At 39.3% G+C, this 14,173-nt stretch overlaps 1 protein-coding gene across 8 annotated transcripts in view; it reads right to left on the minus strand.

Moving 5' to 3' along the window:
• Positions 1–14,173, minus strand: part of LOC119735662 (dixin-like) — a 46,497-nt gene that overhangs the window by 18,564 nt on the left and 13,760 nt on the right. For 5 of the 8 annotated variants that reach the window (XM_038209464.1, XM_038209462.1, XM_038209463.1 and 2 more), the window contains 5 exons: positions 4,612–4,741; positions 3,841–3,966; positions 2,577–2,820; positions 999–1,079; positions 14–180 (listed from right to left, as the gene is read on the minus strand). In XM_038209464.1, the coding sequence (XP_038065392.1) occupies positions 14–180; positions 999–1,079; positions 2,577–2,820; positions 3,841–3,966; positions 4,612–4,741 (748 nt within the window). Of the gene's footprint in view, positions 1–13; positions 181–998; positions 1,080–2,576; positions 2,821–3,840; positions 3,967–4,611; positions 4,742–8,689; positions 8,980–14,173 lie in introns of those variants that run through there. The other 3 variants (XM_038209459.1, XM_038209460.1, XM_038209461.1) reach the window with 3 other exon arrangements.

Here is a 14,173-nt window from a genome sequence, read left to right on the forward strand (position 1 = left end):
CTTATTTTCCTACCTTGGTCTGAGTCGGACATCTGGGGCACGCTGCCCACATGCAGCCTGGGACTGCTGGTGATGGAGCGATCACTGGACCGTGTGATGCTGCTAGGGGTGGGACTGGGTGAGGGTGCTACCATGGAGGGGAGGGGGCTGGCTCTGGAGGCTGGACGCTCGCTGTCAGAGCTGTGGAACAACAACATGAAACTGTGAAATATACTGCAAAGCCAGTAACCTCTTGGCAGATATTTGTTCCCATGGCTTTCCCACAATTTCTCCCTTAAACGTATATAGGATCATTTGCATTTTATCCCAAAAGTAACCACCCAAGTTATTATAAAAAAGCTTACTTGGATTAAAGATTGTACTGGTACTAAACACCCCGTTCTTCTCTTGATTTTGAGTAGTGTTTGGAAACAAACAAAATGCATGAGAAGCAAAATGATCCCATATGCTTGCAACGCATATGTGATTTTTTCTTGGAATTTTTTAATGACTTCCATTTCATCCTGCAAAGTTCATTTTGACCAGAAACGGGATCTTTTCATTTTTGCTATACTCGTCAAGTTCAACCACAATGGACTCTTCCTGTCTGTCCATCAAACAGTAAACCAATTGAATCAATGCAATTTGTAAACCAATTTGTGTCAGGTGACCACTAAAGCTCTGTAGCTTAACCAAATTTGGTCAAGATGGGTGGGGCTTATGGCAATATCTGGAACGGCGGCGTTTTAGCTAGAGGGGTGTCTAATACAGGCCCTGTAGGGCATTCGGGACATCATATTTTGTAATGCAAACATAAGTCAAAGCCATGGAAATAAAGCAACTTGAACACCCTTTCTAGGCAAATTTGGACACCCATTCTTCAAGTGCCGGCTACAGCCCTATGAAACGATCCATTGACTTTTCCCACAATCTTTCCCATATATTTCCCAAGATTTGCCAGATTTTCCTCAGGACTTTCACACAATTCCAGTTTGTCCATGTTTAGGAGACGCCCATACCTTGAGCTAGCCATTAACCTCTGCTGTATCTGGTCTTTAGTGGCCGGGGAGGTGGAGTTGCGACTACGGAGGCCCATTCCTCTGATTAAAACATAAACAAAACACAAACAAAGGCATGCAAAACAAAAAATTCAAGAAATACTCAAACAAACAAAAACAAAATAAAACAGCAAAATCAAAATAAAAGAAAGCAAAAGCACATTGACGCAAGTTCACTGGTATCTTTTGGCATGCATAATCAAAGATTTGTTATAAAAAGTTTAATGTACACATTTTGACTCCAATGAGATGTTAATAAACTTGTGTGCCTGAGAAAGCAAAAGGATGCTGTGAGAAAAATAAATATGTATGGGCAATTCCACGCAAAAGTGGACACGGATGAAAAGTGGCAAACTTATGAAATCTTCAGAACTACAAGCATCAAATGTGGTCACAACCTCAAATGTGGTATCAAATTAAAGGGGGACAAGACCTTTCATTTGAGTGGTGTTTCAAAGAGATAGAATATGGTTAAGTTTAATTTTTTTGGCAAACAAACTTTTGCTAAAATTATAGATGTTACATGTAGGTAGTTATTTTGGCAACTTGTTTTTATATGCAAAATGACTATCTTAGTGTGCTATTTAGTTTTTAACCCTAACCCTCCTGGGTATTTTGGCTAGAAACCCTGCCACACGCAGCAACATGCAACACTTGTTTAAGTGACAAGCCTGCCCAGTGCAGCAAGATCCATCAGGCCAAAAGTCTCAAGGCCAAAAGTCTCAAGGCCAAACTGCCTCAGAGTCTGCTGTCACTGAATGCAGCAGGATACAACTGTGGCATTGTTCAATGGGACTAGCTCTCATTGTCTCAGAAGCGGCCGTTTATGCACTGGTGTTGGTAGCTGAATGCATCAAAGTGCACCAGACTTTTCCACCTGATGCACTGTGCTGCGTCTGGCAGGGTTAGGGTTAAGGCAACGAGAAAAATTAACATTTTATGCCAACAATTTCTGATTGCGTTTGATTTTTAATTTTTTATATGTTTTAACTTCTACCAAAGATGGCAAGACAAGCTGTTAAGCCAGTAACCGGCTTTTTTTTTAAGCATCTTTACCTGAATATGGTCTACCCTTTTTTGTTTTCATTTTGTAGAACCTTTTTCTTCTGTTATTTTCCTCATAAAAACCAGTTGAAACAGAAGCTCTGTGGTCTTCAAAACTTTCATTTTCCCTTTTATAAGTCTAGTGTGGAAAAGTAATCCTACGATAAATACCTGAGATGCTGTACTAAAAATCAACTGTTAAACCATCAGCACCTTATATTACATTATATACTTTTTGATACAATTCATAAATCACAGAGTGCAGAGGCAGTTTGGGGCGGTATAAGGAGTAACAGGCAGAGCGGTTTAGGGCAGTGCAGGGACAAATGAGTTAAAAGTGTCAAAGCTTTGACAAAGAAAACAGTCATCCAACAACTGAACAAAAAATAAATATACATGTAGAACAAAAAATAAATATACACGTAGAACAAAAAATCAAAGTGAGGAAGTTTTGAATCTGGCAACTTTAGATTTGCTGTTCCTCTGAACCCTCACCTTTGTTCTCTGTATCGCCGTAGCGACGACCCGGCCCCAGCCGCCTCCTTCCGGACGTCGTGGATGGCAGCCGCGGCATTGGCTGCCATGGCAACAAAGGAGGCCTGGCGCTGGGCTTTGCGCCCGGTGGGCGTTGCGGAGGCGCTGGACGACTGGGGCGTCTGCTTGACGCTGCTTGGCTTGTAGTGGGCCGCGAGAGCTAAGATTAGTCTCATGATGGCCTTCAGATTGCCATCGACGATGTCTATTGAGAAGATGAAGATTATTTATAATAGTCATCATCTTGTGGCCATCTTGATTTTTTCCCATTCAAATCAACGTTACCAAAGCGAGGCTGGAAGGAAAAATAGTCTGGTTCCTTTTTGCACAAAAAACATTATCATTCAGTACTGTTATTGGATACAGGGAACATGACTGAAATGGTGGCAGCATGATAAAGGTCTATTATTGTATTATGAGACTTTGGGACCTTCCCTTTAGGACTTTAGACCAGTCGACTCTTGTTAATACAAACTCGGCCGGACTTAGCCAAAATGTTTGTTATATCAGAGTTTGGTATTAAGAGAAGTGCCGGTTCCATTGACTGTGCACAAATGCACAGTCGGGACCAAGGCTTAATTGTTCACTATAACCAGAATATGCATCGTTCATGCAGGCCTGTGGGGTACCGTATGTACTTATATTTTTCCTGATGCCTATGGCTATTGATCAATGAAAGACTCTCGTTTGGCTGATTAAAGGGAATATACAACATTTGCAAACATCGAAAAATAAAACTACCGGTACCAAGTTTTTACGAAAAACCTTACTAGGATGTTGGTAAATGACAGTCACAAGCATTCTGTAAAATTACGGCACCTGGTGTGAAGGCATTTTCAACCACCATTGGAAAAACCTAACTATTGTTTAACTACTGCTCCATATTTACCATTTGTTTCAGTTCAAATTGTGTTTGATATTGGTTACGTTCATGAATGGGTGCAGGCCAGCTAGACTGGTTCCCTTACCTTACAATTTTCCCGCATCTATAAATTGATCCATTTCATCTTTAGTGGAGTCAGGGAACCAGACTACTTGAACATTTTTGTTTTTCTTGTTTTTTTCCGAGCATTTTCGGACACAAAACTTCAAAAATGTCAGTGTAACAATATTTTGATCTATTATAATAACCCCTCAAGTAGTTCATTTCTGAAAATTACAGTGAAAGCCAATGATGTACATTCCCTTTAATATGCACAAGGTGTTTGTACATAGCAATACCTACCCTTGGCGGACGTGTGGTGCATGCGAATTCTCTTTGACGCCATGAATTGCAGCACACGTTCCACGTTTTCCCTCATCGCCGTCGTGGTCTGAGGGTTGTAATCAACTCTGGCCAGTGTCTCCCCAGCTGAACAAAAATAAAAAATTATATCAAATAAACATGAAGGACAAAAACTCCAGATCAAAAGGCCTTTTTCCACTTCCATTTTCCTCCCGGTTTGAAATCAACACGGTAACACAGTACCAATTTACACTTCTGAGTGGAGAGAGGTAAGTGGAGGTGAAGTGGCTAGCCCAAGGACACAACATATGACCAGCATCTGGATTTGAACCCCTGACCATCTGATGACGAATCACAAACTTTAACCACTTGGCCAAACCCCCTCTCTTCAGAGTGCTAAATGGTTCATCACTTCAAGCTCTAACATTCTGATGTAAAACTGAAAACCAGTAAATAAAACCATTTAGAAAACATCACTTCTCTGAACAGTGTACAGCATTCAAGTTTAACAGGTTACATTTTTGTAGTTGTTCAGCTTTTGTTGCTTCAACCGAGCATAATGCACAAATTACAAAATGATGGACGCTACCTTTAAGTTCAGTGGGAAAAAAAAATTAAGGTCATTCTCAAAATCTTGTGTTTGTTTGCTTATACCGATACAATGTATCGAAGTAATCCAAGCAGTATTCTAATAACAGAACTGTTCCATGTCCCCACAAAACACTTGAACAGTAATTTCATGAAAGCACTGGATCCATGTCATTCACTTACAGACAATTTCCACCAGATGAACCAGCGGCACGCCGTCCTGCATGTCCCGCCTCAGGTCCTCGATAATGCGGCATCCCTGTCGCTTCTTGAGCTGCGAGTTGACCCAGGCTACGTATGCTTGCAGTTGTTGCTGTAGTGGGGAAACAAAGAAGAAGACAGGTGCTTGGTTATGTGAGATTAAACCATGTCACCACTCCTGAGCTTACCGGTTGCTTAAGTGTCTAGACAAACTTAAAACAGGTTGTGGCTTTCCGCTACTTGACATGCCTAAGATATGAATGGCTGCAGGAAGTCTACGCTGCAATTGTTCATCGTTGATTGGATAAAAACTTTGGACCAATCTATATTCGCGAGGATGTTTTAAAACGCATACTGTAAAACAAAAAATGTGAGGAATAAAAAACATTAAAACATGTGACCAATACACTGGAAAGACGTTATTTTGCAACTCTTGTACGAGAATACTTCTGCCAAATGTAAGTTTGTGGGATTTTTTAGTGACAGCACCCCAGTGGTACAGAAACATCAATTACATCACGTATGTACCGGTGTGTACCGGTACATTTCGGTAAAACCTCAGGAATTGCAGAGTCCCAAAGGGATTAATTTAAAATCCTGAATTCAGGACACATCCTGACAACAAAAATAAACCAGAAATCAGGATATAAATCCTTACAAATCTCACCCCTGGTAGACCTTGCCTACCGGTAGATTACATTTCATTGATTACATTGACCAATAAAATGAATAAAATTCATGAGACTCCACACAAGGCCACGTATGGATGTTCCAATAATAGGGCCAAGAAAAACACAAAAGTGTTTCCTATTACATTTACACACACATTATTTTTTAAAGGGTACGATAGACTGATGGATAAAAATCAGTGCATATGTTGGTTTTTTTTATTTAAAATAAAATGGTTATTCATTTATTAAATTTATTTACCGTATTTTATTATAATTTTTTTTGCATGCATAAGCCTACGTTGCACATAACAGTTAACTCGTGAATCCACTGTTTATTCTGCATTTGCTGTGCTGATCCTATAGGCTTTGCTGAACGGTGTTGCAAGGCCGCACTGCCCACCAACTTGCATTTAAATGAAAAAACAAATTTCAAAAATTGATGAACGATGTTTTCCAAAACAAGGATGGGGCAGCACCATAATTTTTAAAATTATTTTTCAAATAAAAAGATTTTAAGGTTCTGCATTATTTTCTAGGTTGGGTCTGGTAACCGGGAAACACAAGTTTTTGTTGTCTTGGCCCAGCCCGACTGCCCAGTCTGCACTCCAATGATTTTGTGACATCGCGCCATATGGCGCAAGGATGATTTTTACTGAGATGTTATTGTCTGATGTTGGGAGGAAAAAATGAGGCATGTAATAAATTACACATTTTCTATTTGCATTCTTTCCTTTTTTATCAATATAAATTTATTAGGTATTTCTTTAATTATTCCTGTTGTTTTAATAGTATACTATTTGGGTGGATCTTTTTCAAGCTCCAACATTCAATTTATTCCTTTTTTTTAAATTGAGGGAGAGCATTTAGTAACAGTGCACGATTATGATGACTGATTTACACGTAAAAACAATGCAAATGAAAGCTACATGTAAAGGTTACTTTTTTTCCCTTTTTAAAAACTTAATAACTTTTCCTTCACAGACTGAATAACGGAAGAGTAAGGATGCAACTTTTCGTTTAATTTTAACGTTGAGGAAAATTTAAATACCGTTGAAACTAAGCATTTGTTAATTTTACAACTGCTGATGTCTGCCCATTAGGAGCCTATGTCTACAGAACAGCGTGTTTGTTCATCAATGATTGACATAATACATGTAAATGGCGGGCATTCATTGAAAAAGTAACAACTTAACTACGGTCTGTGTACCCTGAATGTACATGGAATCAAGGACTGTGGTGCTTCTGAGGTTTTGTAAATAAAATATGTTTGAAAACACTGTCAATTAATTTTGCTATGTATGTTTAACTCGAAGGAAGTGTATTCCTTTTTTTTATAATTTGGGTTCCCTTTAAACGTTTTAGAAAATGTGTAAATTTTCTTTTAATCGTTTTTCTCTTTTTTAAACCTCACATCCATGAAGGGGTAGCTTTTTTTCTTCTTCCACATCTCAAATAAAACTACGTACATATACATTTTGTACATGCACGTCTATGTTTCACAAATAAAGTTGACAAAAAATTATCTTCAAACTGTAGGCAAATTTTAAGAACTACCGTAAATGTACCAGTATACACATACCTGTACAATACAAAAATATCACCCATAAATGAGTAACAAGCAAGTAAAATTATTCCCTGCTATTAAATGTCAATGTCAATTACATGTACAATGTACATGTATAGCAAACTGTGCAGTAAGACAACAATATGACATACATGTAAGTATTTAATCAGGTAATGAGGTACATAGGCCTACAGTACATATGTGTACAAATTTCAGTTTGCAAGTGAAACTGAAACTGTAACATGTACAATTTTACATACATGTACAAATACCCTTATGAAGTTTACATCTACATTGTACCATGACTTATTCCTCCATGATTGTACATGCACATGTAGACCTATTGTACTTTGCTCAGTGGAGACTGAAATCAACTCCTACATGTACACTGTACATGTACCCTACCCAGGTCCACAATGTACATGTACATTGTACATGTAGGCCTTCACACACTCTTTAACAAATTATATTTTTACAATGTATCTCTTAGCAAATTTATAACTATAGGGCCTATAGGCTAAATATTTAATTCCAAACCACAAAAATTAAGCTATTTTTATTTATTTATTTATTTTTTGGGCATCTGCAAAACCCTCTAAAACAAAAAGGTTTGTGTTTTCGGGATAAACAGATATGCCAAAAATTACAAGCAGACTGGCTCCCGGTCTCTACATGTACATTATCGATACTGATTGTGGGGTGCGAACCAGCCTACCCTGCGAGAACGGCATTATTGTCGCCGCAATGCTTTCAAGATGTTAAGTAATACCGGGTAATTTAGTTTACTGAACATTGGCCGATCTTTCAGTCAATTCTTGTAATTAGGCCCTACTAGAAAAAAAAATATTTAGAAAAAGAATCTATTTTCGGGATGAAACTAAAAAAAAACATTAGCAGGGTACTGCAACTTTAAATTTCATGGCTATCTTGAATGTTATATGCAGATATTTAGCAATATACCGTTATACATTTAAAACTTACTCTACAGAGTCCTTGACTAAGCTGATTATTTCGAATAATAGTACCACTAATCCCTTTCCAAAGTACATGTACATGTACATGTAGTTTTTCTTTTGGTTTCTTACGTATCCAACCAGGCAAGCATGTATACACAAAGTTTTCTCATACCCGAGATGATTTGATTTGATTTGATTTAGATGAAACCAACAACATGCACTACACATCACAATACAAACAAAAGAAAGCAATGAACAGTTGATTTTGCCTGTGATAGGCCTACAATGAATAACCCAAGACGCCAATAGGCTTATTTCGCTGGGGTCCATCTGCATGCACGCATCACTGCATTTCTCTCACCCAGATCAGAAGATTTTGAGGATTTACTTTTTGTTGTCTGCTACTTTATTCTTAAATCCCTTTCTTTGTAAACTGGCCCAATTGGGGGAAACAGTTGTTGACCCAACAATGTACAGTCATGTATAGTCAACGCGCCAGCTTTCTTCGAAGGATCAATGTACATATATGTACATATACATGTACACATAATGAAGAATAATAAAGAATCCTGCCATCTCCTGGTTGCCCAAAGACATTTTTTTTGTGTGGTAATCATAGATTTGCAATATATTTTGTCTTTTGAATTTTTTTAAAGCAAACGTTTTGTATTATTACTCACAAGTTCAAAATCTGTTAAAATGGGTGAAGGCTGCTTTGGGCCCAAAAGTATCAGCAAACGAGTTGAGAAAATGGAAGAACCCACCTGCCATCTTGGGGGGGGGGGGGGGGCGCTCCTTCCTTTTTTTAAAAAGCCCAAATGAGACACAATTTTTTTTTAACTTTACAATCCCCAACCATGCCAACCTACCTCCTTGTAGAGATTCCACGCATAAAGGACGCACCATCGCTCGGCCAGCAGCAACCGTAGTGACCTGACCGCCAGGGAGAATTGTTTGACGCACCCCCCGTGCCTCCTTTCCTGGCCCCGCCCCTCCTGGGTCATGACGGAGTTGGTGGAGGAGGCGTTGATGAGTTTGGACTGGGAGGTCCAGAGCAAGTGCTCACGGCTCACGCTGGCATGTGATTCCATTATTGGGTTTTTAAAAATCCGGCGGAAAATTCAGGCAAACTTAAACACAGAATGAACTTGTACAATGTACAAATGTACAGTACATACACGTAAATGATTGTGTATGGTAGATTGCTACCTACAATACGTTCATCTTTAATGCTTCATCCAATCGCTATACTGTGACATGTTTCAGAAGATTCATGAACTAACAATCACGGACAAGTTTTGTAGACGTTTATGTTTTCTTCATCAACACATGATGCAATTGATCATGTGTCACGAGTCGAGAAGATGCACCAAACCATAATTACATTCTAAATCCTTAAAAAGGACAAATCAAAGGAGTAAACTGTTATCTCAGCACAAGTGTAAGACTCACAAAGTAACAAGCATTTTGTACTGTAAATGATCAAACTACTGAGGTCATTTTCTTCCAATCTGTCAGAGCTGCGTATCCTTTGAGCATGTCAAGCATCCTTCACAGTCAACGGGTAGCCTAATTTCAAGACAACAGGATGTGCACGAACTCGTGTGCACAATTAGCGAGTTCACTGCGGTGCAATAACCACAACCGTTCACAGCCTTAGAATGAGTCTAATCACAGAAGTCAACCCGTTCAAGATTTAATCGATCCAATCTACAGACAGTGCAGGCTAGATGATAACTTGAAATCTGTAGGCCTATACATCTCACTACAGATCATTTCACCGTTTACACATACCACTTCAGTAGCAGAATCACTAGTTCTAAATGTGTACACGCTGATACAATCATTACAATGTAGTACAATCTTGACGAGCATCTTCATAGGACTATCCCCGGTTGTATATTTCCTTAGAATGCATCACAGCTGCCTTGGGTATCATCCACATCGTCAGCATCCCGGGGGAGACGACTGCTCACAGGTCGATGTCATCAGCACTGAGTGATAGCATCAGAGATATTATAATCGCTGGCTGGCTGGGAGGACCGTTCTCCGTATCACTGAGATGCACATGCACTTTCTGCATCCAGTAATAGCGTGTGTTTGATCTTTTGTGCTTGCTCTATGAGTGTGGATGCTCCTCACACACACAATGCATGACCTATTTTATGCTGGCTGTTGCAGTGAGAGTGTGGTGGGCAGAAAAAAAATATGTGTACTGCAGATATTTATGTCTGAGTGAAGTTGAAGACACAGGACATGCCAAGATATCTGGATGGCTGGTGATGATTTCCTAACTTGTTAAATGTAATGCATTGTACATGTAACTCAAATCACTCCTCATCAGAAAAAGGCACTTCTAATTCAGGTCCATCTTACTATTCTTAGAAAAATACATCCACTTAGGAAATTTGGCAGTGCAAATGGCAAATCCAACTAGTTTAAAAATGTCAGAAGTTCAGTTTCCAATGAACATGACGAACCGGGAGTCCAATTTGGCAATTAAGCTGTGATGTCTAGACGGTGTACTGTAGTTCCCCTACCAGAAACAGTAACAGATTGCACAATATTTCCAAAATTCAAGCATGGGAACCACTGGAAATATGATGTCCTGGCTTATCAAAATGCTGGATGGCTGAAGCCTTATAACCCAGTAAATTCAGTACCGGAGAATAAATTTACAGTGTTCATGATGAATTACAGATCTTGCAATTGTATATAGCGCCTCACCCACATCCAATGCAATGAAGACTTGAAATCCACGTGATCCGGCCTGCCTATCGAAAAAAAAATCTTGCGATTAAATTCTATTCCAACTGCCTCTGGTCTTCCATTGTCCATTCACAGGCTGCAATCCAATTCTTCTCAATAAAATGAGAGGGGGAAAAAAAATTCCCTCATTTCATTGTATGATTATGGGGCTTGTGTGGAAATCCAGCTGCATTCTTACTGCATTGTGTCAGCGACCGGTCAGCTGTTGCAACTTGGGTTTTGGGTTGAGAATGCAACAGCAGTGCGTTGTGGGCATTGAAGTGAACTCCATCAAGTGGAAAACCACGGGTGTCCGCACAATGGGGCTAATTCTCTAAACTCCTAGCACCAGAGTTTCATATCCAAATCCACAGTGTACGTGAAGTTGTGAAGCAGCAAATACCAGTAGTTACCTTTCTCACCACAATCAATTCAATTGCCACTTTTTCTTCCAAATCTCTTGCATTCACACAAAGAAAGCCTTGAACCCAGGCTCCATATTTCACCAAATGGAGATGAAAAACCGAGGGTATTTTTTAACAACTGTGTGAGAACTGGTGAAACTGAAAGAGAAACCAGATCACATGAGCAAATTGGGTAATGGTAATGCAAGAGTGTCAAGCATAATGTGCTCCAGATGAAGGACTTATCTGCAGTAAATGTTTATCCTTCTGTGCAAAACGTACGGTACAAAATAGTTCCTGCTGTGTATAGCACAGTATTTGAAAATGAGGATTCTTGCGGTGAAAACAACAATGAAAGAAAGTTTGGGTATAATGACGTCTGGTACCTAGAACCACTGCTGGATTGTATGGTCCTTGTTCACAGTTGAACAATCTTGTAGCTTATTCATCCTGGCCTCATCATTGGTTAAAAAAAACCAACACATTTATCCAGACGTTGCTGGTGTTACAGTTGAACCATCTCACTTGCTACAGTTTCAGAAAAATTTCTGTTTAAAACATGTCCAAGTACATCACTCCATTTCCACAGTTCCCAACTTCCGAATACCGGTAGCAATGTCTCATTTCAAACAACTCCTCTGCGAGTCCTACTGCACCGGTAGTTCACATGTTATCTTGGAGAATTCATTCAATCCAAATGGTGGAGAAAGAAAACTAAAGTTTGCTCATTTTAAATCACATCTGCTCAGTTGGTACGGTGCTTGCCGCAGTCACAGTTTTGTCAGGGTAGAAGCATAGAACAGCATCCATGAAGTGTGGGACATACATACAAAAATGTATACAGACTACCAGTAGATGACTAGAGACAACATACATGTGTACATCATACAGCAAGCAGCTCCTCAACAAAAACAAAAGAATTCTAGTGGAGAAACTATAGAAACTAGTGACACTAACTTAAATCCTGCGAACAAGTAAATTGCACGCGTGTGCCTGTAGATATACGTGGTACTGCCATGATTACTGAAGCACCCTTACAATGTACAATGTATGGATTAAATTGTGCAAATCACAAATTGGGTTCGCAGATACCGGTATTTGCACGCGCTACGGGAGTCCAGACGGGTCGGCAATGACGTGGGCAGCAGCGTGACAACAATCAAGTGCACGCGGCAATCTGTAACTCAAGTGCACTTCATTATCACCATAGCGAGGATGTGCACTCAGCGTTATCACACAGCGTTGGCACAGTGTCATTATGGTTCATCTAAATGAACAGTAAATGTACAATGTACATGTAGGTCAACTATAATTAACATGTTTAATGCATACGTGAAGATATGGTACAAGTATACATGTGTAATGTCTTTCCGAAATTATCAGCTGTAGAGTTGGGATGTCCCTTTTCCAAAGGGCAGCTTGCTGATACGCCCTTCGTGTGACGATGTGCACACAAATATTGATAATATTGGAATGCCTGCAGCTTCTCGACAGTCACGTCCAGATCAATACAGACGAGTGGTGGTCGATCGAGCCGACAGCTGACAGATGTGGCTAATGGAGACCAATAGCTTTATTACAATGGGGAAAATTACACACAACAACAAAATGCATACTTGAGAAAATCTGCATAATTTTGCACAAGTGTGTACCCAGTATGATCAGTATTAACTTATCATTTTCATCTTCTTTAAACTTCGTGTACAAAATGTACCGTACCATACTAATTCAAGTAGCCTACATTGTAGCTCTACAGTGTACATGTACATGATACCCGTACAACTTGGCAACTGTGTGTTTTTACATACATGTACGTAAAGTGTATAGGCCTAATGTACCGGTACCGTTCTTCCTTTTTTTTTAAATATTATAAGAATTAAGTGTAGGGATCTTGTGGCTGAATTTTTCTGAATTAAATATCTGCAGTTTATTGAAATGTGGTGAATTTTACAATAAAAATGTTCATGAACAGTTGCATGTAAATGGTCTTTTCCTAGTGCAACTTTTATAGGTACCGGTAGAATTTACAACCAATTATTGTCCAATCAGAATACCCCTTATACAACTGAAGAAGGCGGTGCTGATCTATCACCCAATTACAATGGTCGTTAATTACCGCACACCAGGGCAAACCCAACTGGATGAGTCATCAGCATCATTTGTCTTCAGACCGCAAGGACTGTGACTATGCAATTATGCAACAATGAGATTACAGGAGAAAACTCCATAATTTTCCTCAAAGAGTGTGACCAAAAAAAAAAATGTACATATTTCTTCAATCGGAATGACTCATTTAATGCACACAGCTTCCTCAACAAAATGGATGCCATGGTAATTTCATGGCAACTACCGGTACATGTACCGGGGGGTATGTACATGTAAATGTATGTCCATGTACGTGGAATAACAATCAATGCAATTAACGGAGCTACGGTACCGGGTAGGCCCTACATGCTTCATAAGCAAGGGTGTGGTTTTTAACTGTCGATGGCACAAGTCGGCACACCCATCAAATATAAAAGCCTCAAGGCCGGAAAGGATGCGGTATTGCATCAATACATCTGACTGTCGCCATGGAGACCAATGAGCAGATGTTGACAATTTGACACACCCAGAACATGTGCAACATTTGTGTACGTGCATTAAAGTAGACCATGAAAGCAATTACATGTATACATGAAATGGCTTATAAACATGAATGGAACATGGAAAATTGAATAATGTGTACAATTTGTACATATTTCCTGTAGACTGTGCCAAAAGCCGAGTGGAATAAATTTAACAAATTTACATTGTACCGTAGGCCTATCTTCTGGAATCAAAACGTAATGCAACGACATGCAAAGTCACATCTCATCCCATATTAATATTACACATCAGGAAAACACAGTGCATAAAACATGCTGTTCATGTACAAGTACCGGTTCAGTATACAATGCACCATAGACCTTGCAATATACATTTGTAGGATAGAATCACAATGTTGTTAGCCAAGGTTTGACCAATCATGATCAAGGATTCAAATTTGCTTGAAGATACTATGCAAAGACAGCTAATACTTTGTGTGCATAAAATGTACACTGTACATGTAGTTTGTACTTAGGTTTGTACCGGTATTTACCAAGTCCTCACAATTCCTCACAAGTCAATCACAAACAATTAAGACACCACAGATTTTCTCCACAATTTTACACAAGACCA

The sequence above is a fragment of the Patiria miniata genome, unplaced genomic scaffold (assembly GCF_015706575.1).
Source record: "Patiria miniata isolate m_02_andy unplaced genomic scaffold, ASM1570657v1 HiC_scaffold_29, whole genome shotgun sequence".
NCBI classification, from domain to species: Eukaryota; Metazoa; Echinodermata; class Asteroidea; order Valvatida; family Asterinidae; genus Patiria; species Patiria miniata.